The sequence below is a fragment of the Lynx rufus genome, unplaced genomic scaffold (genome assembly GCF_022079265.1).
Source record: "Lynx rufus isolate CCGP_SWC_20201006 ecotype Redwood Valley unplaced genomic scaffold, mLynRuf1.p SCAF_4, whole genome shotgun sequence".
Lineage (NCBI taxonomy): Eukaryota > Metazoa > Chordata > Mammalia > Carnivora > Felidae > Lynx > Lynx rufus.
The window spans coordinates 24,970,806-24,994,837 of record NW_025814856.1 but is presented as its reverse complement, the minus strand read 5'-3'; the positions used below and the strand labels follow the sequence as shown (position 1 = coordinate 24,994,837).

Sequence of the window (24,032 nt, the reverse complement as noted above, 5' to 3'; positions counted from 1 at the left end):
AGAAACGATCAGTCACTAAAACCCAAATCTTAGTGACTTAAAAAACAAACAAACAAACAAACAAACAAACAAAGGTTTATTTCCCATTCATGCTGTGTCCACTCCAGGTTAACAGGAAGTATCTGCTCATCATAATTACTCAGGGTCCCAGGCTATTGGAGCATCCACCATCTCAACATGATGGTCACAGCTGTGCTAGAGGGAAAAGTCCTGTAAGAAGAGAGCTCTGTAGGCTCCGTTGCAGGCAATGATCTATACCCTGCTAGGAAGTAACATCCGTGTTTCCACTTGGTACTCATTAGTCACCTAGTATTTCAACAAGAGGGCGAGGAATCCTACTATGTGCTGGGAGAGAGGAGATTCAGAAGTATTTGGCAAAAAACAAAAAGTAATTACCATAGTAAGTAAAGACTTCAGGAAGGGCAATCTTTCCCATTTCTCTTCTTGGGAGGCCCAAAGTCTTTATTTTACTTTATTTTTTTAATTTTAAGAGTGTATAATTAAGTTTTCATTTTCATTTGGACATTTTTTTATTCTCTTTTGTAGGTAGTGGTATTAATGAAGAGAATCTTAGAAATCAACCAGCTCAGAAGTTAAATGTATTCTCGTGTCTGAGAAAAATTAATAGAATTTCAAAAATTATAAATACCAGTAAAACAGGAAAATAATTTACCATTATTTTTTAGAATCATATTGTATAATTCTTTTCTTTTGTAGTTTTATGTTGGTAGGAGAGCCTTTTGCTGCTAAGACAACAGTTCTGCATATGCTGGCTGATACTCTAACTCTTATGAATGAACGTGGCTATGGAGAGGAAGAAAAGGTTATTTATAGGACTGTAAACCCCAAATCCATTACTATGGGTCAACTTTTTGGACAGTTTGACCCAGTGTCTCATGAGGTAATCTACAGTATAAATATTCTCTTATTGACAGTGTGCTTTAAACCACGAAATTTGAAATGTTTTTATATGATCACTTTATAGTCTTATAAAGAAAGCTTCCCAACTCTCTTTTTCTTCCCCAGTGGACTGATGGTATTGTGGCCAACACTTTTAGAGAATTTGCCTTATCAGAAACACCTGACCGGAAATGGGTTGTATTCGATGGTCCCATTGACACTTTGTGGATAGAGAGCATGAACACAGTATTGGATGATAATAAAAAGGTAAATCCTCCTGATTAAAAGCAAAACTGATACACGATATGAATATACCAAACACTACTGAGCTGTAAACTTAAGAAGGGTTAAAATGGTAGATTTAACGTAAAATGATTTTTTTTGCCAGTTATAAAACAAAATACATGTAAATATGCTTAAGCAATGTTATGTGTTCAACAACTAATTGACTAGGACTATATATTTAAAGCAAAGGGTGCAGCAAGTGTAGTAAGTTTATAGATTATCTTTTAAATGAAAACTATGCTATAATAAATTCTCTGCTTTTTTTTTTTTATAGAATAAAAGTATATTAAAACCGTTGTGTTAACAGGAAGGTGTGGTATTGTAGTAGGTGTTAAGTTGTTAAGTGACTCCTGTCTTATGGTTTCTTATAGAACTTTAATATTTTAGGAGAAAATAAAAGGGCCTTATTCCATTTTGAAAACATTGAATGCGGGGCACCTGGGTGGCTCAGTCAGTTAAGCTTCCCACTTCAGCTCAGGTCATGATCTTGCAGTTCATTGGTTCAAGCCCTGCATCAGGCTCTCTGTGCTGACATCTAGAGCCTGGAACCTGCTTCAGATTTTCTCTCTCCTCTCTCTCTCTCTCTCTCTCCCTTGTGCACTTGCTCTCTCTCTCTCTCTCAAAAATAAATAAACATTAAAAAAAAAAGAAAACATTGAATGCTTCAGTACTTGTATATGTTGCATTACCTTAGAAGCTGTGAAATATACAAAAGGACTAGAAAATAGAAGTCTTCTATGAGAGACCATATGTAAATTATAAAATATGACTAATTTTAAGTTTAGATTCTGTGCTTTTTTTAAAACTTGTGCATTCACATAACCATCATTTAAATAAAGATGCATAAAATTTCTTTCACTCTACAAGCTACACTCACTGATTCCTTCTGAATCAGTATACCCTCCCCACTGGGGCAATTGCTATTCTTTCTTCTACTGTGATAAATTAGTTTTGCTGGTTCTTGAACTTCATGTATATGGAATCATACTCCTGAGTATTTTCCTTCTTGTGGTCAATGTGGCATCTGTGATATTCATGGTGTTGTACTTCCATTTTACTTATTTATTCTTTTTATATCTGTATTGGTATTCCACTGCATATATCACAACTTATTTTCATACTTACATGAAATAACCACACTACTAAGTAAGCAAATTAATTTAATTAGCATTCAAATACACCAGCACATTTTCGTAGGTGGTTGGTCATTTATTCAAATTCCTTCTTTCAGTTACATTGATTGAGCTAAGGAGTAATAATGATTCAGAAGAGGAGAGGGGCTAATCAAAGTCGAATTCAGAGCCAGGCGGGAGGATTGTCTCATATTGGATGAGAGGAAAGTAGGAAAATGATAGGTATAGATATAGGTGGATGTATGAATTTGATAGTGGAAATCTGAAAGCAAGTCCTTTTGATGATTTATCTTTTCTTTGTGAAGTGGTAGACCCTAGTTCTTTGTACACTGGAGGAGAAAAGGAGGAAGATTTAAATTAGCCATTATGGAAAATGGGAAAGATAATTGCTAGGAAAGCACAGAAGCCTGTCTGAGGACTAGTAGTAGTAGTAGTGCCAAGGTCTGCCTTTGTGAGATTTTCCCTACCAGTCTAAGCAGCTTGGATGTGAGTGTAGATTATGCTGCTGGACTGGAAGTACAGAAAGACTTTGAAGATACTGGTATGAGAGTTCTAGAAGAGCTAGGCCATGGAAGGAAGCTGCTTAACAATGACAGAAGTGAAAACAGCAGGGATATGAAAGTGGAGAGTAAGTGGTGTAGATGATTGGGTAGATGAGTAGTCAATGAGTGAGAGCACTGGATACATCGGAGACTGGAGGCAGAGACTGGGAAGCTTGAATTTAGTATTTCAGAATTGTGTAGTGTTCCAGGAGAGAAGGTCCCAGGTGTATAAACTGGATGGCTGGAGTGCAGTAGGAAAAACCTAAGTGAAGATAGGGTAGTCAAGGATCTGAGGGGCTGCCATATTGAGATTCTCCCCCCTCACAAACAGTGGATCAGGCCAGAGTGAAAAAAATTGAGCCATGTATCAAAGGCTTTAGCTAACGATGGGAATGCTGAGGTGCTGGTGAGTGACAGCAGGGAGCATGGGTTGTCAAAGGAGCAGAAGGTGGAAAGGGTGGGGTAGAGTATTTAGGAAACACTATGGGGGAGTGAGGAAAAAGCTGACTCCATCTCCCAAATATGAAGTAAATAGGAGGATGTTTGCTGAAATAATCTGGTAGGAAATTAAAAGTTTTATAGGCCAGCACTGTCCAAAACAACTTTCTGCAATAATGGAAATGTCTGCATTGTCCAGGAAGGTAGATACTAGTCAAATGTGGTTATTGAGCATTTGAAATTTGGCTAGTGCAGTTGAAGAACTGACTTTAAATCTTATTTAACTACTTAAGATGAAGTTATTTAATTAGTTAAATTAGATTTAATTAGTAAAAAGTATAAATAGGCACATATGAATACTGGGCTAGCTTATCAGACAATCCAGCTCTAGGCCATCCATTTATTTTACAGAGGTCCAGGAATGCTAAATGCCACATTGTCGACATTTAACTAGATAGGGGCAAAACTGGGACTAGAGTGATGGTTGTAGAGGAGAAACCCAGAAAAATAAATGAAGAGGAAGAATTGAAAAAAAAAAAACAATGTAGAAATGAAATTGGGATATCAAGAATTAATATTATTAAAATTATTAAAAGTTAATGATAATTCCAAAGGTAGATGCCAAGGAAATTGAGAAGATGAGATGGCTTTAATAACAATGAACAAGAAAGGAATTGGGCAGAAAGGAAGCAGTTCACAAATTGAGATTTTTTACATATTTGATTGAAGAGGAACATTTTATTTTATTTTTTAAGTTTTTATTTAAATTCTAGTTAGCATACAGTGTAATATTAGTTTCAGGTGTACAATATAGTGATTCAGCACTTCCATACCTCACCAGGTGCTCATCATAAGTGGACTCCTTAATCCCCATCACCTATTTCATCCATCCCTCCCACCCACTTCCCCTCTGGTTACCCTCTGTTTGTCCTCTATAGTTAAGAGTCTGTTTCTTGGTTTGCCTCTCTCTCTCAAAGAGGAATGTTTTAGATTAAAAGTGATCTATATCCACATATTAAATGCAGTGCAAAATTCCTTGATTGAATTTTGGTTTGAGTAAATCAGTTGAAAAGATATTCCTGTTGTCATTGAGGAAATTTGAGTACTGGCTGAGTATTAGATCATATTAAGGACTTATTGGTAATTTTGTTAGGTGTGATAATGTTACTGAGGTAATATAGAAAACAGTTTATTTTTTTTTTAAGTTTATTTATTTATTTGGAGAGAGAGACAGAGTGAGTGGGGGAGGGGCAGAGAGAGAGAGGGAGAGAGAGAATCCCAAACAAGTGCTCTGCACTGTTGGTGGAGAGTCTGATGCATGGCTCTATCTCACAAACCATGAGATCATGACCTGAGCAGAAACCAAGAGTTGGACATTTAACCGACTGAGACACCAGGTGCCCTGAAAACTCCTTATTTTTTAGAGCTGCATATTGACATATTTGGATGTGAAATGCTGTGGTGGGCATAATGCTCTTTAAAATACTGTTTTATTCCTCAGTATCCTTTTTTTAATTTTTTAAAACGTTTATTCATCTTTGAGAGACAGAGAGAGAGCATGAGTGGGGAAGGGGCAGAGAGAGGGAGACACAGAATCCGAAGCAGGCTCCAGGTTCTGGGCTGTCAGCACAGAGCCCGACGCGGGGCTTGAACTCATGAACTATGACATTATTACCTAAGCCGAAGTCGGATGCTCAACTGACTGAGCCACCCAGGTACCCCCCTTTTTTTTTTTAAGTAATTTCTGCACCCAACATGAGGCTTGAACTCACAACCCCAAGGTCAAGAGTCGCATGCTCTACAAACTGAGGCAGCCAGGTGCCTCTTAAAAATACTTCTTTATAAAAGGAAGCAAATGTGGGAAAATCTTAATGTTGGTTAAGTACAGGAGATGGGTATATTAGTGTCCATATTATTCTTTATTTTCAATTTTTCTCTTTTTTTATTAACAAAGAGACCTTTTGACAACTTTATAAAGTCAGGAGTATTTCATGTAATTTTTAAAAAATTATTTACTTAGGGGAGGCTGGGTGGCTCAGTTGGTTAAGCATCCGACTTCGGCTCAGGTCATGATCTTGCAGTTCATAGGTTTAAGCCTCGCATTGGGCTCTGTGCTGACAGCTCAGAGCCTAGAGCCTGCTTTGGATTCTGTATCTCCCTCTCTTTCTGCCCCTCCCCTGCTCATGCTCTGTCTCGCTCTTCCAAAAAACAAACATTAAAAAAGATTAAAACTATATATATTTAAATTCATGTTAGTTAATATATAGCGTACTATTGGTTTCAGGAGTAGAACCCAGTGATTCATCACTTACATATTACACCAAGTGCTCATTCCAATGAGTGCCCTCCTTAAGGCCCATCACCCATTTAGCCTATCCCTCCCACCCAACTCCCCTCCAGCAACCCATGTAATGTTTTTAAATGTTTATTTAGTTTTGAGAGAGTGTGATTGGGGGAGGGGCAGAGAGAGAGGGGGACAGAGGATCCAAAGGGGGCTTTGCTCTGACAACAGAGACCCCCTTGTGGAGCTCACACTCAAGAACCATGAAATCATGATCTGAGCCAAAGTCAGATGTTTGAATGACTAAGCTACCCAGGTGCCTGACCGATGTAATTTTATTAATAGCAAGGACTGAGATTTGTATAGGATTTTTGTAGTATGTTATGTAGTTCTCCTCCCACCTAACTCTATGGGAGAGAAATTAACCGAGTTTATAGATGAAGAGGCTGAGAGTCAGAGATGTTACGTATTTGCTTACCTAGTAAGTAATTGACCGAGCTAGATCTAGCTTACAATTTTCTGGCTTTTATGTAATACTTACATCACAGGATATACATTATCTTATACCTACAATATATTTTTATTTGAGAAGTTTGAGTTTTTTAAAAAATAAATGTTTGAAATATAATTGCCTTTAGCTTTGCCTTATGAGTGGAGAAATCATTCAGATGTCCCCTCAAATGAGCCTCATCTTTGAAGCAATGGACCTTTCCCAGGCCTCGGTAAGTTCATGTTTTAACATAACAGTAGATTGTTTATTTGTTCATTTGGTCAATAAGTATTTTTTATTATGTGTCAGAAGACTAGTTAGGCACCAGAAATACTAAGATGAATAAGATATAGCTTATGCTCATTTAGGAAGGATGAGAAGCATGCTAATAAATAATCCCACTATACTGCTACATGTAAGTGCTCTAAGAATATGGAGGGGGTGGGTACCCAAGAGGCGAATGGGTAGAGGAGGACCATGGAAAATGTCTGAGTATTTGATCTGGCTTTGAAGGGCAACACTTCTCTAGGGAGATTAGTTGGGGCTGGGCATTCCAAATCATGACAACATGATATGTAAAGATATGAAGCCATGACACGTCTGGGAGGCTGTAGAGGAAGACAGGTGCTAGATCATGACAGGCCTTATAAGTCATTCAAAGAAGTAGTTAATGACTGCCAGGTACTACTGGCATGAAAGCAACATTGGAAAAAGAAAACTTGTCTTTTTTCTCTAGCCTGCCACTGTAAGCCGCTGTGGCATGATTTATTTGGAACCCTCACAGTTAGGATGGGAACCAATTGTATCCTCGTGGTTGAATTCCCTGAGAGGACCTCTACAAGAACCAGATCATCAAGCTCTTCTGAGAGGACTCTTTGACTGGTTAATAAAGCCCTCTTTAAAACTTCGTAAGAAAAAATGCAAGGTAACACTGTAATTCTCTAACCCACTCAAGTTTCTTTGGTTTTCATTCAACTTGACTAAGGCTAAAATCACAATAAGTAGGATAAATAAACAAAATCAGTTTCCCCTTGACATTTAGTATCCACTTTTTAAAATGGAATATTTATTGTGATAATCAGTAATTCACATGCAGTTGTAAGAAGTAATAGATTTCATGCTCATTTCACCCAATTTCCCCCAATAGTAACATTTTGCAAGACTATATTATATCACAACAAAGATATTGACATTGATATTATCTACTGATATTATTCAGATTCCCCTAGTTATATCTGTACAGGTGTGTGTTTATCTCTCTGGGTTTTATTTTAAAATTTTTAATAATTTATAATTTTAAACATAAGTGCAACTTTGTACCCTTTGCCCAAAGTCTCCCTGTTTCCCCCACCTCCCCACCCCTGGTAACTGCCCTTTTACTCCAGTTCTATGTATTCAACTTTTGGATTGTACATATAAGTGACATCATGCAACTTTTTCCTTTCTGTGTTGGACTTTTTCACTTATCATAATGTCTTACAGTGGACCCATATTGCAAATAACAGGATCTCTCTTTCTTTAAGTCTTAATAATATCTATAATTTAGTATTAATAATTTAAGTCTTAATAATATTCTATTATATATATATATATATATATATATATACACACACACACACATATATATGTGGCAATTTCTTTATTTGTCCATCAGTGAACACTTAAGTTTGTGTCCCTATCTTAGCTATTGGGAATAATGCTACAATGAACATGGAAGTGCAGATATATATTTTTTTGAATATAATATTTATTATTTATTTTTAATATGAAATTTATTGTCACATTGGTTTCCATACAACACCCAGTGCTCATCCCAACAGGTGCCTTCCTCAATGCCCATCACCCACTCTCCCCTCCCTCCCACCCCCCATCAACCCTCAGTTTATTCTCAGTTTTTAAGAGTCTCTTTTGGTTTGGCTCCCTCCCTCTCTCACTTTTTTTTTTCCTTCCCCTCCCACATGGTCTTCTGTTAAGTTTCTCAGGATCCACATAAGAGTGAAAACATATGGTATCTGTCTTTCTCTGTATGACTTATTTCACTTAACACTCTCCAGTTCCATCCACGTTGCTACAAAAGGCCATATTTCATTCTTTCTCTTTGCCACGTAGTATTCCATTATGTATATAAGCCACAATTTCTTTATCTATTCATCAGTTGATGGACATTGAGGCTCTTTCCATAATTTGGATATTGTTGAAAGTGCTGCTATAAACATTGGGGTCCAAGTGCCCCTATGCATCAGCACTCCTGTATCCCTTGGGTAAATTCCTAGCAGTGCTATTGCTGGGTCATAGGGTAGATCTATTTTTAATTTTTTGAGGAACCTCCACACTGTTTTCCAGAGCGGCTGCACCAGTTTGCATTCCCACCAACAGTGCAAGAGGGTTCCTGTTTCTCCGCATCCTCTCCAACATCTATAGTCTCCTGATTTGTTCATTTTAGCCACTCTGACCAGTGTGAGGTGGTATCTCAGTGCAGTTTTGATTTGTATTTCCCTGATGAGGAGCAACGTTGAGCATCTTTTCATGTGCCTGTTGGCCATTTGAATGTCTTATTTAGAGAAGTGTCTATTCATGTTTTCTGCCCATTTCTTCACTGGATTATTTGTTTTTTGGGTGTGGAGTTTGGTGAGTTCTTTATAGATTTTGGATACTAGCCCTTTGTCCAATATGCCATTTGCAAATATCTTTTCCCATTCCGTTGGTTGCCTTTTAGTTTTGTTGGTTGTTTCCTTTGCTGTGCAGAAGCTTTTTATCTTCATAAGGTCCCAGTAATTCACTTTTGCTTTTAATTCCCTTGCCTTTGGGGATGTGTCAAGTAAGAAGTTGCTGCAGCTGAGGTCAGAGAGGTTATTTCCTGCTTTCTCCTCTAGGGTTTTGATGGTTTCCTGTCTCACATTCAGGTCCTTTATCCATTTTGAGTTTATTTTTGTGAATGGTGTAAGAAAGTGGTCTAGTTTCATCCTTCTGCATGTTGCTGTCCAGTTCTCCCAGCACCATTTGTTAAAAAGACTGTCTTTTTTCCATTGGATATTCTTTCCTGATTTGTCAAAAATTAGTTGGCCATACGTTTGTGGGTCTAGTTCTGGGGTTTCTATTCTATTCCATTGGTCTATGTGTCTGTTTTTGTGCCAATACCGTGCTGTCTTGATGATTACAGCTTTGTAGTAGAGGCTAAAGTCTGGGATTGTGATGCCTCCTGCTTTGGTCTTCTTCTTCAATATTACTTTGGCTATTTGGGGTCTTTTGTGGTTCCATACGAATTTTAGGATTGCTTGTTCTAGCTTCAAGAATAATGCTGGTGCAATTTTGATTGGGATTGCATTGAATGTGTAGACTGCTTTGGGTAGTATTGACATTTTGACAATATTTATTCTTCCAGTCTATGAGCACAGAATGTTTTTCCATTTCTTTGTATCTTCTTCTATTTCCTTCATGAGCTTTCTATAGTTTTCAGCATACAGATCCTTTACATCTTTGGCTAGGTTTATTCCTAGGTATTTTATGATTCTTGGTGCAATTGTGAATGGGATCAGTTTCTTTATTTGTCTTTCTGTTGTTTCATTGTTAGTGTATAAGAATGCAGCTGATTTCTGTACATTGATTTTGTATCCTGTGACTTTGCTGAATTCATGTAGCAGTTCTAGCAGACTTTTGGTGGAGTCTATCGGATTTTCCATGTATAATATCATGTCATCTGCAAAAAGCGAAAGCTTGACTTCATCTTTGCCAATTTTGATGCCTTTGATTTCCTTTTGTTGTCTGATTGCTGATGCTAGCACTTCCAACACTATGTTAAACAATAGCAGTGAGAGTGGACATCCCTGTCATGTTCCTGGTCTTAGGGGGAAAGCTCTCAGTTTTTCCCCGTTGAGGATGATATTAGCTGTGGGCTTTTCATGCTTGTAGTGATGTCTCTGGTACTTTGTCTCACAGGGTCCCCCTTAGGATCTCTTGTAGGGCTGGTTTAGTGGTGACAAATTCCTTCAGTTTTTGTTTGTTTGGGAAGACCTTTATCTCTCCTTCTATTCTAAATGACAGACTTGCTGGATAAAGGATTCTTGGCTGCATATTTTTGCTGTCTAGCACCCTGAAAATCTCGTGCCAATTCTTTCTGGCCTGCCAAGTTTCAAAAGAGAGATCAGTCACGAGTCTTATAGGTCTCCCTTTATATGTGAGGGCACGTTTACCCCTTGCTGCTTTCAGAATTTTCTCTTTATCCTTGTATTTTGCCAGTTTCACTATGATATGTCGTGCAGAAGATCGATTCAAGTTACGTCTGAAGGGAGTTCTCTGTGCCTCTTGGATTTCAATGCCTTTTTCCTTCCCCAGTTCAGGGAAGTTCTCAGCTATTATTTCTTCAAGTACCCCTTCAGCACCTTTCCCTCTCTCTTCCTCCTCTGGGATACCAATTATGCGTATATTATTTCTTTTTAGTGTATCACTTAGTTCTCTAATTTTCCCCTCATACTCCTGGATTTTTTTATCTCTCTTTTTCTCAGCTTCCTCTTTTTCCATAACTTTATCTTCTAGTTCACCTATTCTCTCCTCTGCCTCTTCCATCCGAGCCGTGGTGGTTTGCATTTTGTTTTCCATTTCCTTTAAAGCGTTTTTCAGCTCCTCGTGACTGTTCCTTAGTCCCCTGATGTCTGTAGCAAGAGATTCTCTGCTGTCCTGTATGCTGTTTTCCAGCCCAGCGATTAATTTTATGACTATTATTCTAAATTCACTTTCTGTTATATTATTTAAATCCTTTTTGATCAGCTCATTAGCTGTTGTTATTTCCTGGAGATTCTTCTGAGGGGAATTCTTCCGCTTGGTCATTTTGGATAGTCCCTGGTGTGGTGAGGGCCTGCAGGGCACTTCCCCTGTGTTGTGGTGTATAACTGGAGTTGGTGGGCGGGGCCGCAGTCCGACCTGATGTCTGCCCCCAGCCCACCGCTGGGGCCACAGTCAGACTGGTGTGTGCCTTCTCTTCCCCTCTCCTAGGGGCGGGATTCACTGTGGGGTAGCGTGGCCCGTCTGGGCTACTTGCACACTGCCAGGCTTGTGATGCTGGGGATCTGGCGTATTAGCTGGGGTGGGAAGGCAAGGTGCACGGCGGCAGGGGGGGCAGGCTTAGCTCGCTTCTCCTTAGGCGATCCACTTCAGGAGGGGCCCTGTGGCAGCCGGAGGGAGTCAGATCGCTGCCAGAGGTTTGGCTCCGCAGAAGCACAGAGTTGGGTGTTCGCGCGGAGCGAGCAATTTCCCTGGCCGGAGCCGGTTCCCTTTGGGATTTTGGCTGGGGGATGGGCGGGGGAGATGGCGCTGGCGAGCGCCTTTGTTCCCCGCCAAACTGAGCTCTGTCGTCCGGGGGCTCCGCAGCTCACCCTCCCTTTGTCCTCCAGCCTTCCAGCTTTCCGAGCAGAGCTGTTAACTTATGACCTCCCAGACGCTAAGTCGCGCTTGCTGTCGGAACACAGTCCGTCAGGCCCCTCCACTTTTGCAAGCCGGACTCGGGGGCTCTGCTTGGCCGGCGAGCCGCCCCTCCGCCCCGGCTCCCTCCCGCCAGTCCGTGGAGCGCGCACCGCCTCGCCGCCCTTCCTACCCTCTTCCGTGGGCCTCTCGTCTGCACTTGGGTCCGGTGACTCTGTTCTGCTAATCCTCTGGCGGTTTTCTGGGTTATTTAGGCAGGTGTAGGTGGAATCTAAGTGATCAGCAGGACGCGCGGTGAGCCCAGCGTCCTCCTACGCCGCCATCTTCCTAGCATCTGCATCAGCTGTGGGCTTTTCATATGATGTTTAAGTATGTTCCTTCTATCCCGAATTTCTCAAGGGTTTTTATTAAGAAAGGATGCTGGATTTTGTCAATGCTTTTTCTGCATCGTTTGACAGGATCATATGGTTCTTATCTTTTCTTTTATTAATGTGATTTATCACATTGATTGATTTGCTAAAGTTGAACCAGCCCTGCAGCCCAGGAATGAATCCCATTTGATCATGGTGTATAATTCTTTCTCTATGCTGTTGAATTCGATTTGCTAGTATCTTGTTGAGAATTTTTGCATCCATATTCATCAGGGATATTGGCCTGTAGTCCTTTTTTTTTTTTTTTTTTACTACTGGGTCTCTGTCTGGTTTAGGAATCAAAGTAACGCTGGCTTCATAGAATGAGTCTGGAAGTTTTCCTTCGCTTTCTATTTTTTGGAACAGCTTGAGAAGGATAGGTGTTATCTCCGCTTTAAATGTCTGGTAAAATTCTCCAGGGAAGTCATCTGGTCCTGGACTCTTATTTTTTGGGAGATTTTTGATAACTGATTCAATTTCATCGCTGGTTACAGGTCTGTTCAAGTTTTCTATTTCTTCCTGTTTGAGTTTTGGAAGTGTGTGGGTGCTTAGGAATTTGTCCATTTCTTCCAGGTTGTCCAGTTTGTTGGCATATAATTTTTCATAGTATTCCCTGATAATTGCTTGTATTTCTGAGGGATTGGTTGTAATAATTCCATTTTCATTCATGATTTTATCTATTTGGGTCATCTCCTTTTTCTTTTTGAGAAGCCTGGCTAGACGTTTATCAATTTTGTTTATTTTTTCAAAAAACCAACTCTTGGTTTCGTTGATCTGCTCTACAGTTTTTTTTTAGATTCTATATTGTTTTTTTCTGCTCTGATCTTTATTATTTCTCTTCTTCTGCTGGGTTTGGGGTGTCTTTGCTGTTCTGCTTCTATTTCCTTTAGGTGTGTTGTTAGATTTTGTATTAGGATTTTTCTTGTTTCTTGAGATAGGCCTGGATTGCAATGTATTTTCCTCTCAGGACTGCCTTCGCTGCATCCAAAAGTGATTGGATTGTTGTTTTCATTTTCATTTGTTTCCATATATTTTTTAATTTCTTCTCTAATTGCCTGGTTGACCCATTCATTCTTCAGTAGGGTGTTCTTTAACCTCCATGCTTTTGGAGGTTTTCCAGACTTTTTCCTGTGGTTAATTTCAAGTTTCATAGCATTGTGGTCTGAAAGTGTGCATGGTATGATCTCAATTCTTTTATACTTATGAAGGGCTGTTTTGTGATCCAGTATGTGATCTATCTTGGAGAATGTTCCATGTGCACTCGAGAAGAAAATATATTCTGTTGCTTTGGGATGCAGAGTTCTAAATGTATCTGTCAAGTCCATCTGATCCAATGTATCATTCAAGGCCCTTGTTTCTTTATTGATCCTGTGTCTAGATGATCTATCCATTGGTTTAAGTGGAGTACTAAAGTCCCCTGCAATTACCACATTCTTATCAGTAAGGTTGCTTATGTTTGTGATTAATTGTTTTATATATTTGGGGGCTCCTGTATGCAGTGCATAGACATTTATAATTGTTAGCTCTTCCTGATGGATAGACACTGTAATTATTATATAATGCCCTTCTTCATCTCTTGTTACAGCCTTTAATTTAAAGTCTAGTTTGTCTGATATAAGTATGGCTACTCCAGCTTTCTTTTGACTTCCAGCAGCATGATAGATAGTTCTCCATCCCCTCACATTCAATCTGAATGTTTCCTCAGGCCTAAAATGAGTCTCTTGTAGACAGCAAATAGATGGGTCTTGTTTTTGTATCCATTCTGATACCCTATGTCTTTTGGTTGGAGCATCTAGTCCATTTACATTCAGTGTTATTATTGAAAGATACGGGTTTAGAGTCATTGTGATGTCTGTAGGTTTCATGCTTGTAGTGATGTTCTGGTACTTTGTGGTCCTTGCAACATTTTCCTCACAGAATCCCCCTTAGGAGCTCTTGTAGGGCTGGTTTAGTGGTGATGAATTCCTTCAGTTTTTGTTTGTTTGGGAAGACCTTTATCTCTTCTTCTATTCTAAATGACAGACTTGCTGGATAAAGGATTCTCAGCCACATATTTTTTCTGTTCATCATATTGAAGATTTCCTGCCATTCCTTTCTGGCCTGTCAAGTTTCAGTAGATAGGTCTACCACTACTCTTATGGGTCTCCCTTTGTAAGTTAGAGCGTGTTTATCTGTAGCTGCTTTCAGAATTTTCTCTTTATCCTTGTATTTTGCCAGTTTCACTATGATATGTCATGCAGAAGATGATTCACATTACGTCTGAAGGGAGTTCTCTGTGCCTCTTGGATTTCAATGCCTTTTTCCTTCCCCAGATCAGGGAAGTTCTCAGCTATGATTTGTTCATGTACACCTTCAGCCCCTTTCTCTCTCTCTTCCTCTTCTGGAATTCCTGTGATACAGATATTGTTCCATTTGATTGCATCACTTAGTTCTCTAATTCTCCCCTCATACTCCTGGATTTTTTTATCTCTCTTTTTCTCAGCTTCCTGTTTTTCCATAATTTTATCTTCTAATTCACCTATTCTCTTCTCTGCCTCTTCAATCCGTGCTATGGCTGCCTCTATTTTATTTTGCACCTCATTTATACCATTTTTTAGTTCCTCATGACTATTTCTTAGGCCCTTGATCTCTGTAGCAATAGATTCTTAGATGTCCTCTATACTTTTTTCAAGCCCAGCAATTAATTTTATGAATATTATTCTAAATTCTTGTTCTGTTATATTGCTTAAATCGTTTTTGATCAATTCGTTAGTTGTCGCTACTTCCTGGAGTTTCTTTTGAGGAGAGTTCTTCCGTTTTGTCATTTTGGATAGTCCCTGGGGTGGCGTGGAACTGCAGGGCACTTCCCCTGTGCTGTCTGGAGAACTTGTGTTGATGGGTGGGGCCACAGTCAGAACCGATGTCTGTCCCCAGCCCACCACTGGGGCCACAGTCAGACTGTTGTGTGCCTTATCTTCCCCTTTACCAGGGGCAGGACTCACTGTGGAGTGGTGTGGCCCCTGTCTGGGCTACTTGCACACTGCCAGGCTTGTGGTGCTGCTTCAGTGGGATCTGGTATATTAGCTGGGGTGGATCCACAAGGTGCACAGGGGCGGGAGGGGCAGGCTTAGCTTGCTTTGCTGTCAGTGGTCCCCTGCGGGAGGAGCCCTGCAGCACCCGGAGGGAGGCAGACCCGTTGGAGTGATGGATCCACAGAAGCACAGCATTGGGTGTTTGCGCAGTGCAAGCAAGCTCTGTGAGGGGAGCTGGGGGATGGGAGAGGGATACGGCACTTGCCAGCGCCTTCGTTCCCTGCCAAGCTGAGCTCTGTTTTCTGGGGTTCACAACTCTCCCTCCAGGTGTCCTCTTGCCCTCCTGGCTCTCTGAGAGCAGAGCTGTTGCTTATAACATTCCAGATGTTAAGTCCCGCTGGCTGTCAGAACACACTCCGTCTGGCCCCTCTGCTTTTGCAAGCCAGACTCGGGGGCTCTGCCTTGCCAGGCTGGTTGCCCCTCCACAGCCCTGGCTCCTCCCTCCAGTCCATGTAGTGCACACCACCTCTTTGCCCCTCCTACCCTCTTTCTTGGGCCTCTTGTCCATGCTTGGCTCCGGAGAGTCCGTTCTGCTAGTCTTCTGGTGGTTTTCTGGGTTATTTAGGCAGATGTGGGTGGAATCTAAGCAATCAGCAGGATGAGGTGAGCCCAACATCCTCCTACACTGCCATCTTCCAACTAATTTCAGATATATATTTAAGGTACTGATTTCATGTCCTGAAGAGGGATTGCTAGATTAAACATTCTATTTTTAGTTTTTTGAGGATCTTTCATACTGTTTTCCACAGTGACTGTGCCAATTTACATTCACACCAGCAATGCACAAGGGTTCTCTTTTCTCCACATCCTAACACTTGTCACCTTTCATTTTTCTACTCATCCTAAAAGGTGTGAGGTGATATCTCACTGTGGTTTCGATTTGCATTTTCTGATGATTTGTGATGTCGAGTGCCTTCTCATATACCTGGTTAGCCATTGGCATGTCTTCTCTGAAAAGTGTCTATTCAGGTCCTTTGCCCATTTTTAATTAGATTGTTTGGGTTCTTTTTTTATATTATATGAATTTTTATATATTTTTTATATTAACCCCTTATCAGATATATAATTTGCAAATATTTCCCCTCAGTTTATAGGTTGCCTTTTCATTTTGTTGATGATTTCCCTTACCGTGCAGAAACTTTCAGTTTGATGTAGTCCCACTTTATTTTTGCTTTTGTTGCCTGAGCTTTTGTCTTATCCAAAAAATCATTGCCAAGGCCAATGTCAAGGAGACTTTAAAGACAAATATTGTTAAAATGTCTATACTACCCAAAGTGATCTACACATTCAATGCAATCCCTATCAAAATAGCACCAGCATTCTAAATGCCAACAATTCTAAAATTTGTATGGAACCAGAAAAGACCCTGACTAGTCAATATAATGTTGAAAAAGAAAACCAAAGCTGGAGGCATCACAGTTCTGGACTTTAAGCTGTTTTACAAAGTTGTAATCACCAAGACAATATGGTACTGGCACAAAAGCAAGTACATAGATCAATGGAACAGAACAGAGAACCCAGAAATGGACCAAAAAACAAATGGCCAACTAATCTTTGACAAAGCAGGAAAGAATATCCAATGGAAAAAAGACAGTCTCTTCAGCAAATAGTGCTAGGAAAACTGGACAACAGCAACATGCAGAAGAATAAAACTGGACCACTTTCTTTCACCACACACAAAAATAAATTCAAAATGGATGAAAGACCTAAACATAAGACAGGAGACTATCAAAATCCTAGAGTAGAAAACAGGCAGCAACCTCTTTGCCTCTTTGCAACCTTTCCTATAGCAACTTCTTACTAGACATGTCTCTGGGGACAAGGGGAATATAAGCAAAAATGAACTGAGAACTCAAGATAAAAAGCTTTTCTATAGCAAAGGAAACAACAAAACTAAAAGGTAATTGACACAATGGGAGAAGATATTTGCAAATGACATATCAGATAAGGGGTTACTATCCAAAATCTATAAAGAACTTATCAAACTCAACACCCAAAAATGAAATAATCCAGTAAAGAAATGGGCAGAAGACATGAACAGACACTTTTTCAAAGAAGATATTCAGATGACTCATAGACACATAAAAAGGTATTCAACATTGCTGATCATCAGGGAAATACAAATCAAAACTACAATGAGATATCGCCTCACACCTGTCAGAATAAACTCAAAACACAAGAAACAACAGGTGTTGATGAGGATATGGAGAAAGGGGAACCCTCTTGCACCATTGGTAGGAATGCAAAGTGGTGCAGCCACTCTGGAAAACAGTATGGAAGTTTCTCAAAAAGTTAAAAAATAGAAGTAACCCTACAATCCAGCAATTGTGCTACTAAGTATTTATCCAAAGGATACAAAAATACTAATTTGAAGTGTTACATGCACCCCGAAGTTTATAGCAGCATTATCTACAATCGCCAAATTATAGAAGTGGCCCAAGTGTCCATAGATAGATGACTGGATAAAGAAGATTATATATATATATATATATATATATATATGTATGTATATACATATGTATATATGTATATATATGTATGTATGTATATATGTATATACATATGTATATATGTATATATATGTATGTATGTATATACGTATATACGTATGTATATATGTATACATATGTATGTATGTATATGTGTATATGTGTGTATATGTGTATTCCATGTATGGAATTAGAGTTGTATTATGCTAAGTGAAATAAGTCAGAGGAAGACAAGTGGAGTCTAAGAAACAAAACAGATGAACACAGGGGAAGGGGAAGGAAAAATAGGGAGGCAAACCATAAGAGGCTGTTAAATACAGAGAACAAACTTAAGATTGCTGGAGGGTGTGTGTGTGGGGGGCATGGGCTAGATGGGTGATGGGCATTAAGGAGGGCACTTGTTGGGATGAACACTGTGTATTATATGTAAGTGAGGAATGACTAGGTTCTACTCCTGAAACCAATTCTACATTGTATGCTAATGTGAATTTAAAGAAATACTTTTTCTTTTCTTTTTTCTTAAAAGGAGCTTTTCCAGGGTGCCTAGGTGGCTCAGTAGGTTAAGCGTCTTACTTTGGCTCAGGTCATGATCTCACAGTTCATGAGTTCAAGCCCCGCATCAGTCTCTGCACTGGTGGTGTGGAGCCTGCTTGGGATTCTCTCTATCTCTCCCTCCCTCTCTCTGCCCCTTCCCCACTTGTGCTTTCTCTCTCTCTCTCAAAATAAATATACAAATAAACTTAAAAAAAGAAGGAGCTTTCCCCCTGTGTTTTCTTCTGGGATTTTAATGATTTAAGGTTTTACATTTCAGTCTTGAGCCCCTTTTGAGTTAATTTTTGTGTATGGTGTAAGATAATAAAAGTTTCATTCTTTTATATGTGGATATCCAATTTACTCAACACCATTTATTGAAGAGACTTTCCTTTTCACATTGTGTTTTCTTGTTGCCCTTGTTAAAGATCAGTTGACTATATGCTTGGATTTATTTTGGATTTGCTATTCTGTTCCATTGGTTTATATGTCTGTTTTTATGCCAGTACCATATTGTTTTGATCACTAGAGCTTTGTAATATAATTTGAAATCAGGAATTGTGATGCTTTCAACTCTTTTCTTCTTTCTTAAGATTATTTTGGCTGTTTAGATAGAGTCTTTTGTGGTTCCACACAAATTTTAGATTTTTTTTTTTTTTTGCCATAGGAATTTTAGTGTTCATTTGTTTTTGAGAGAGACAGAGTGTAAGTGGGGAGAGGGTCTGAAAGAGCAGGAGACACAGAATTTGAGGCTGGCTCCAGGCTCTTGAGCTGTCAGTACAGAGCCCATCACAGGGCTCAAACTCATGAACCGTGAGATCATGATCTGAGCCGAAGTTGGACACTTAACCAACTGAGCCACGCAGGTGCCCCTGCCATTGGAATTTTGATAGGAATTACTTTGAATCTGTAGATCCCTTTAGGTAGTATGGACATTTTAACAATGCCAATTTTTCTAGTCTATGAGCACAGGATACTTTTCCATTTATTTGTGTCTTCTTCAATCTCTTTCATTAATGTTTTATAGTTATCAATGTACAGATATTTCATGTTACTGGTTAAATTTATTCCTAAGTATTATATTCTTTGTGATGCTATCATAAGTCAGATTGTTCTCCTGATTTCCTTGCCAGATAGATCATTGGTGATGTAAACAAATGCAACTGATTTTTTTTCCCCAAATGATTTTTGCATCCTGTAGCTTTACTGAGTTAGTTTGTTTTAAAAGGTATTTTTTTGTATGTGGTCTTTAGGGTTTTCTATGTATAAGGACATGTCATCTGCAAATAGAGATCATTTTACTTCTTTTCTGATTTGGATGCCCTTTATTTTGTTGTCTAATTGCTCTAGTTAGTACTTCTTGTTGAAAAGAAGTGGTGGGAGTGAGCATCCTTGCCTCACACCAGATCTTAGCAGAAGAGCTCTCAGTTTTATGCCATGGATTATGATTTAACTGTGGGCTTTTCAATTATTCACCATGATCAAGTGGGATTCATTCCTGGGATGCAGGGCTGGTTCAACATTCGCAAATCAATCAACGGGATACATCACATTAACAAAAAAAAAGAGAAGAACCATATGATCCTGTCAATCGATGCAGAAAAGGCCTTTGACAAAATCCAGCACCCTTTCTTAATAAAAACCCTTGAGAAAGTCGGGATAGAAGGAACATACTTAAAGATCATAAAAGCCATTTATGAAAAGCCCACAGCTAACATCATCCTCAACAGGGAAAAACTGAGAGCTTTTTCCCTGAGATCAGGAACACGACAGGGATGCCCACTCTCACCGCTGTTGTTTAACATAGTGCTGGAAGTTCTAGCATCAGCAATCAGACAACAAAAGGAAATCAAAGGCATCAAAATTGGCAAAGATGAAGTCAAGCTTTCGCTTTTTGCAGATGACATGATATTATACATGGAAAATCTGATAGACTCCACCAAAAGTCTGCTAGAACTGATACATGAATTCAGCAAAGTTGCAGGATACAAAATCAATGTACAGAAATCAGTTGCATTCTTATACACTAACAATGAAGCAACAGAAGGACAAATAAAGAAACTGATCCCATTCACAATTGCACCAAGAAGCATAAAATACCTAGGAATAAATCTAGCCAAAGATGTAAAGGATCTGTATGCTGAAAACTATAGAAAGCTTATGAAGGTAATTGAAGAAGATTTAAAGAAATGGAAAGACATTCCCTGCTCATGGATTGGAAAAATAAATATTGTCAAAATGTCAATACTACCCAAAGCTATCTACACATTCAATGCAATCCCAATCAAAATTGCACCAGCATTCTTCTCGAAACTAGAACAAGCAATCCTAAAATTCATATGGAACCACAAAAGGCCCCGAATAGCCAAAGGAATTTTGAAGAAGAAGACCAAAGCAGGAGGCATCACAATCCCAGACTTCAGCCTCTACTACAAAGCTGTCATCATCAAGACAGCATGGTATTGGCACAAAAACAGACACACAGACCAATGGAATAGAATAGAAACCCCAGAACTAGACCCACAAACATATGGCCAACTCATCTTTGACAAAGCAGGAAAGAACATCCAATGGAAAAAAGACAGCCTCTTTAACAAATGGTGCTGGGAGAACTGGACAGCAACATGCAGAAGGTTGAAACTAGACCACTTTCTCACACCATTTACAAAAATAAACTCAAAATGGATAAAGGACCTAAATGTGAGACAGGAAACCATCAGAACCTTAGAGGAGAAAGCAGGAAAAGACCTCTCTGACCTCAGCCGTAGCAATCTCTTCCTCGACACATCCCCAAAGGCAAGGGAATTAAAAGCAAAAGTGAATTACTGGGACCTTATGAAGATAAAAAGCTTCTGCACAGCCAAGGAAACAACCAACAAAACTAAAAGGCAACCAACGGAATGGGAAAAGATATTTGCAAATGGCATATCGGACAAAGGGCTAGTATCTAAAATCTATAAAGAGCTCACCAAACTCCACACCCGAAAAACAAATAACCCAGTGAAGAAATGGGCAGAAAACATGAATAGACACTTCTCTAAAGAAGACATCCAGATGGCCAACAGGCACATGAAAAGATGTTCAGCGTCGCTCCTCATCAGGGAAATACAAATCAAAACCACACTCAGGTATCACCTCACGCCAGTCAGAGTGGCCAAAATGAACAAATCAGGAGACTATAGATGCTGGAGAGGATGTGGAGAAACGGGAACCCTCTTGCACTGTTGGTGGGAATGCAAATTGGTGCAGCCGCTCTGGAAAGCAGTGTGGAGGTTCCTCAGAAAATTAAAAATAGACCTACCCTATGACCCAGCAATAGCACTGCTAGGAATCTACCCAAGGGATACAGGAGTACTGATGCATAGGGGCACTTGTACCCCAATGTTCATAGCAGCACTCTCAACAATAGCCAAATTATGGAAAGAGCCTAAATGTCCATCAACTGATGAATGGATAAAGAAATTGTGGTTTATATACACAATGGAATACTACGTGGCAATGAGAAAAAATGAAATATGGCCTTTTGTAGCAACGTGGATGGAACTGGAGAGTGTGATGCTAAGTGAAATAAGCCATACAGAGAAAGACAGATACCATATGGTTTCACTCTTATGTGGATCCTGAGAAACTTAACAGGAACCCATGGGGGAGGGGAAGGAAAAAAAAAAAAAAAAAAAAAAGGACGTTAGAGTGGGAGAGAGCCAAAGCATAAGAGACTGTTAAAAACTGAGAACAAACTGAGGGTTGATGGGGGGTGGGAGGGAGGGGCGGGTGGGTGATGGGTATTGAGGAGGGCACCTTTTGGGATGAGCACTGGGTGTTGTATGGAAACCAATTTGTCAATAAACTTCATATAAAAAAAATAAAAAAATAAAAAAAAAAAACTGTGGGCTTTTCATAAATGTCCTCTATTTCATTGCAGAGATTTCCCTTTTATATCTATTTTATTGAGAGTTTTTATCAGAAATGGATGTTAAACTTTGTCAAATGCTCTTTCTGAATCTATTGAGTTGAGAATGAGATTTTTGTCCTTCATTCTGTTAATGCAGTGTATCACATTGATTAATTTGCATATCTCTTGCATCCAGGGATAAATCCAACTTGGCTATAGTATGTAATCTTTTTGGTGTGTTGAATTCAGCTTGCTAGTATTTTATTGAGGACTTTTGCCTCTATGTTCATCAGAGATATTGGCCTATAATTTTCTTTTCTTGTGATATCTTCATCTGGTTTTAGTATCATGGTGATTCTAGCCTCATAGAATGAGTTTGGAAGTATTTCCTCTACTTCTAATTTTTGCAAGAGTTTAAGAAGGATTGTATTAATTCTTTGAATGTTTGGTAGAATTCAGCTGTGAAGTCATCTGGACTTTTCTCTGGGAAGTTTTTCATTACAACTTCAATCTCTGTTTCTGATATGTTCAGGCTTCCTATTCTTGATTCAGTCTTGGCAGGTTGTATATTTCTAGGAATTTATCTATGTCCTCCAAGTTATCCAACTTATTTGTATATAATCATCCATAATTATCCCTTGATGATCCTTTTTATTTCTGAGGCATTCGTTGTGTGCTTTCTCTTTGATTCCTGATTTTACTTATTTGAGTCTTTGTTTTATTCTTAGTCTAGCTAAGAGTTTATTGTTTTTATTTATATTTTCAAAAAAAGCAACTCTTCGTTTTGACTTTTTTTCTATTGTTTTTCTATTCTCTATTTCATTTATTTCTGTTCTGATCTCATTTGTTTCATTATGCTAACAATGGGTTTAGTTTGTTCTTTTTCTAGTTCTTTGGGGTTTAAGTTAGGTTGTTTATTTGAGATTTCTTTTTTATTTATTTTATTTTTATTTTTTAATGTTTATTTCCCTTTAAGAGAGAGAGAGAGACAGAGTATGAGCAGGGGCAGGGAGGGACAGAGAGAGAGAGGAAGGCACAGAATTCAAAGTGGGCTCAAACTCATAAACTGTGAGATCAGGACCTGAGCCGAAGTCGTGATGCTTAACAGACTGAGCCACCCAGGTGCCCCGAGATTTCTTTTTTAATATAAACATTTATTGTTATAAACTTCCCTCTTAGTACTACTTTTGATGCATCTCATGAGTTTTGGTATGTTGTGTTTCATTTATCTCAAGATATTTTTTGATTTTCCTTTTAATTTCCCCTTGGACTCAGTAGTTGTTTAAGACCATCTTTTTTACATGTGTATTTGTGAATTTTCCCATTTTCTTGTGGTTACTGATTTCTAGTTTTATTCCATTGGGGTCAGAAAAGATATTTGATATAATTTTAATCTTAAATTTGTTGACTTGTTTTGTGACCTAACATGGGGTCTGTCCTGGAGAATATTCCATGTGAGCTTGAGAAAGAATATGTATCCTTCTATTGTTGGGTGAACAGTTCTACATGTATTTCTTAGGTCCATTTGATCTAGTGTGGTTCAAATCTACTGTTTCTTTTCTGAATTTCTGTCTAGATATTCTATACCTTATTGAAAGTGGGATATTGAAATCCACTACCATTTTTATATTGCCATCAATTTCTCCTTTCAGATCTGTCAGTATTTTTAATAGTTTTTTAAAGTTTTTATTTATTTATTTTGAGAGAGGGGGGAGGGGCAGAAAGAGAGGGAGAGAGAGAGAATACCAAGCAGGCTCAGCACCATCAGCACAGAACCCCACGTGAGGCTCAAACTCATGAACCATGAGATCATGACCTGAGCCAAAACCAAGAGTCAGATGCTCAACCAACTGAGCCACCCAGGTGCCACCAGATCTGTCAATTATATACCTAGGTGCTCTGATGTTGGGTGCATATATATTTAAAATAGTTTTATCTTCCTGTTGAATTGAACTTCCATCATTATGACATTCTTTGTCTCTAGAGACAGGTTTGCTTAAAGTCTACTATGATACAAATATAGCCACTTGTGATTTCTGTTGGTTACCATTTTCATGGAATATCTTTTCCTATTCCTTCACTTTCAGCCTGTGTATTTCTTCTAGGCAGCATACAGTTGGATCTTGATTTTTTAAGTGTTATTTATTTATTTTTG

At 38.9% G+C, this 24,032-nt stretch overlaps 1 protein-coding gene across 1 annotated transcript in view; it reads left to right on the top strand.

Moving 5' to 3' along the window:
- The window catches only part of DNAH12 (dynein axonemal heavy chain 12), a 222,817-nt gene that overhangs the window by 74,313 nt on the left and 124,472 nt on the right, over positions 1-24,032 (top strand). The window contains exons 30-33 of the mRNA XM_047096900.1: positions 718-901; positions 1,027-1,167; positions 6,218-6,301; positions 6,806-6,994. Coding sequence (XP_046952856.1) covers positions 718-901; positions 1,027-1,167; positions 6,218-6,301; positions 6,806-6,994 — 598 coding nt within the window. The remainder of the gene's footprint in view (positions 1-717; positions 902-1,026; positions 1,168-6,217; positions 6,302-6,805; positions 6,995-24,032) is intronic.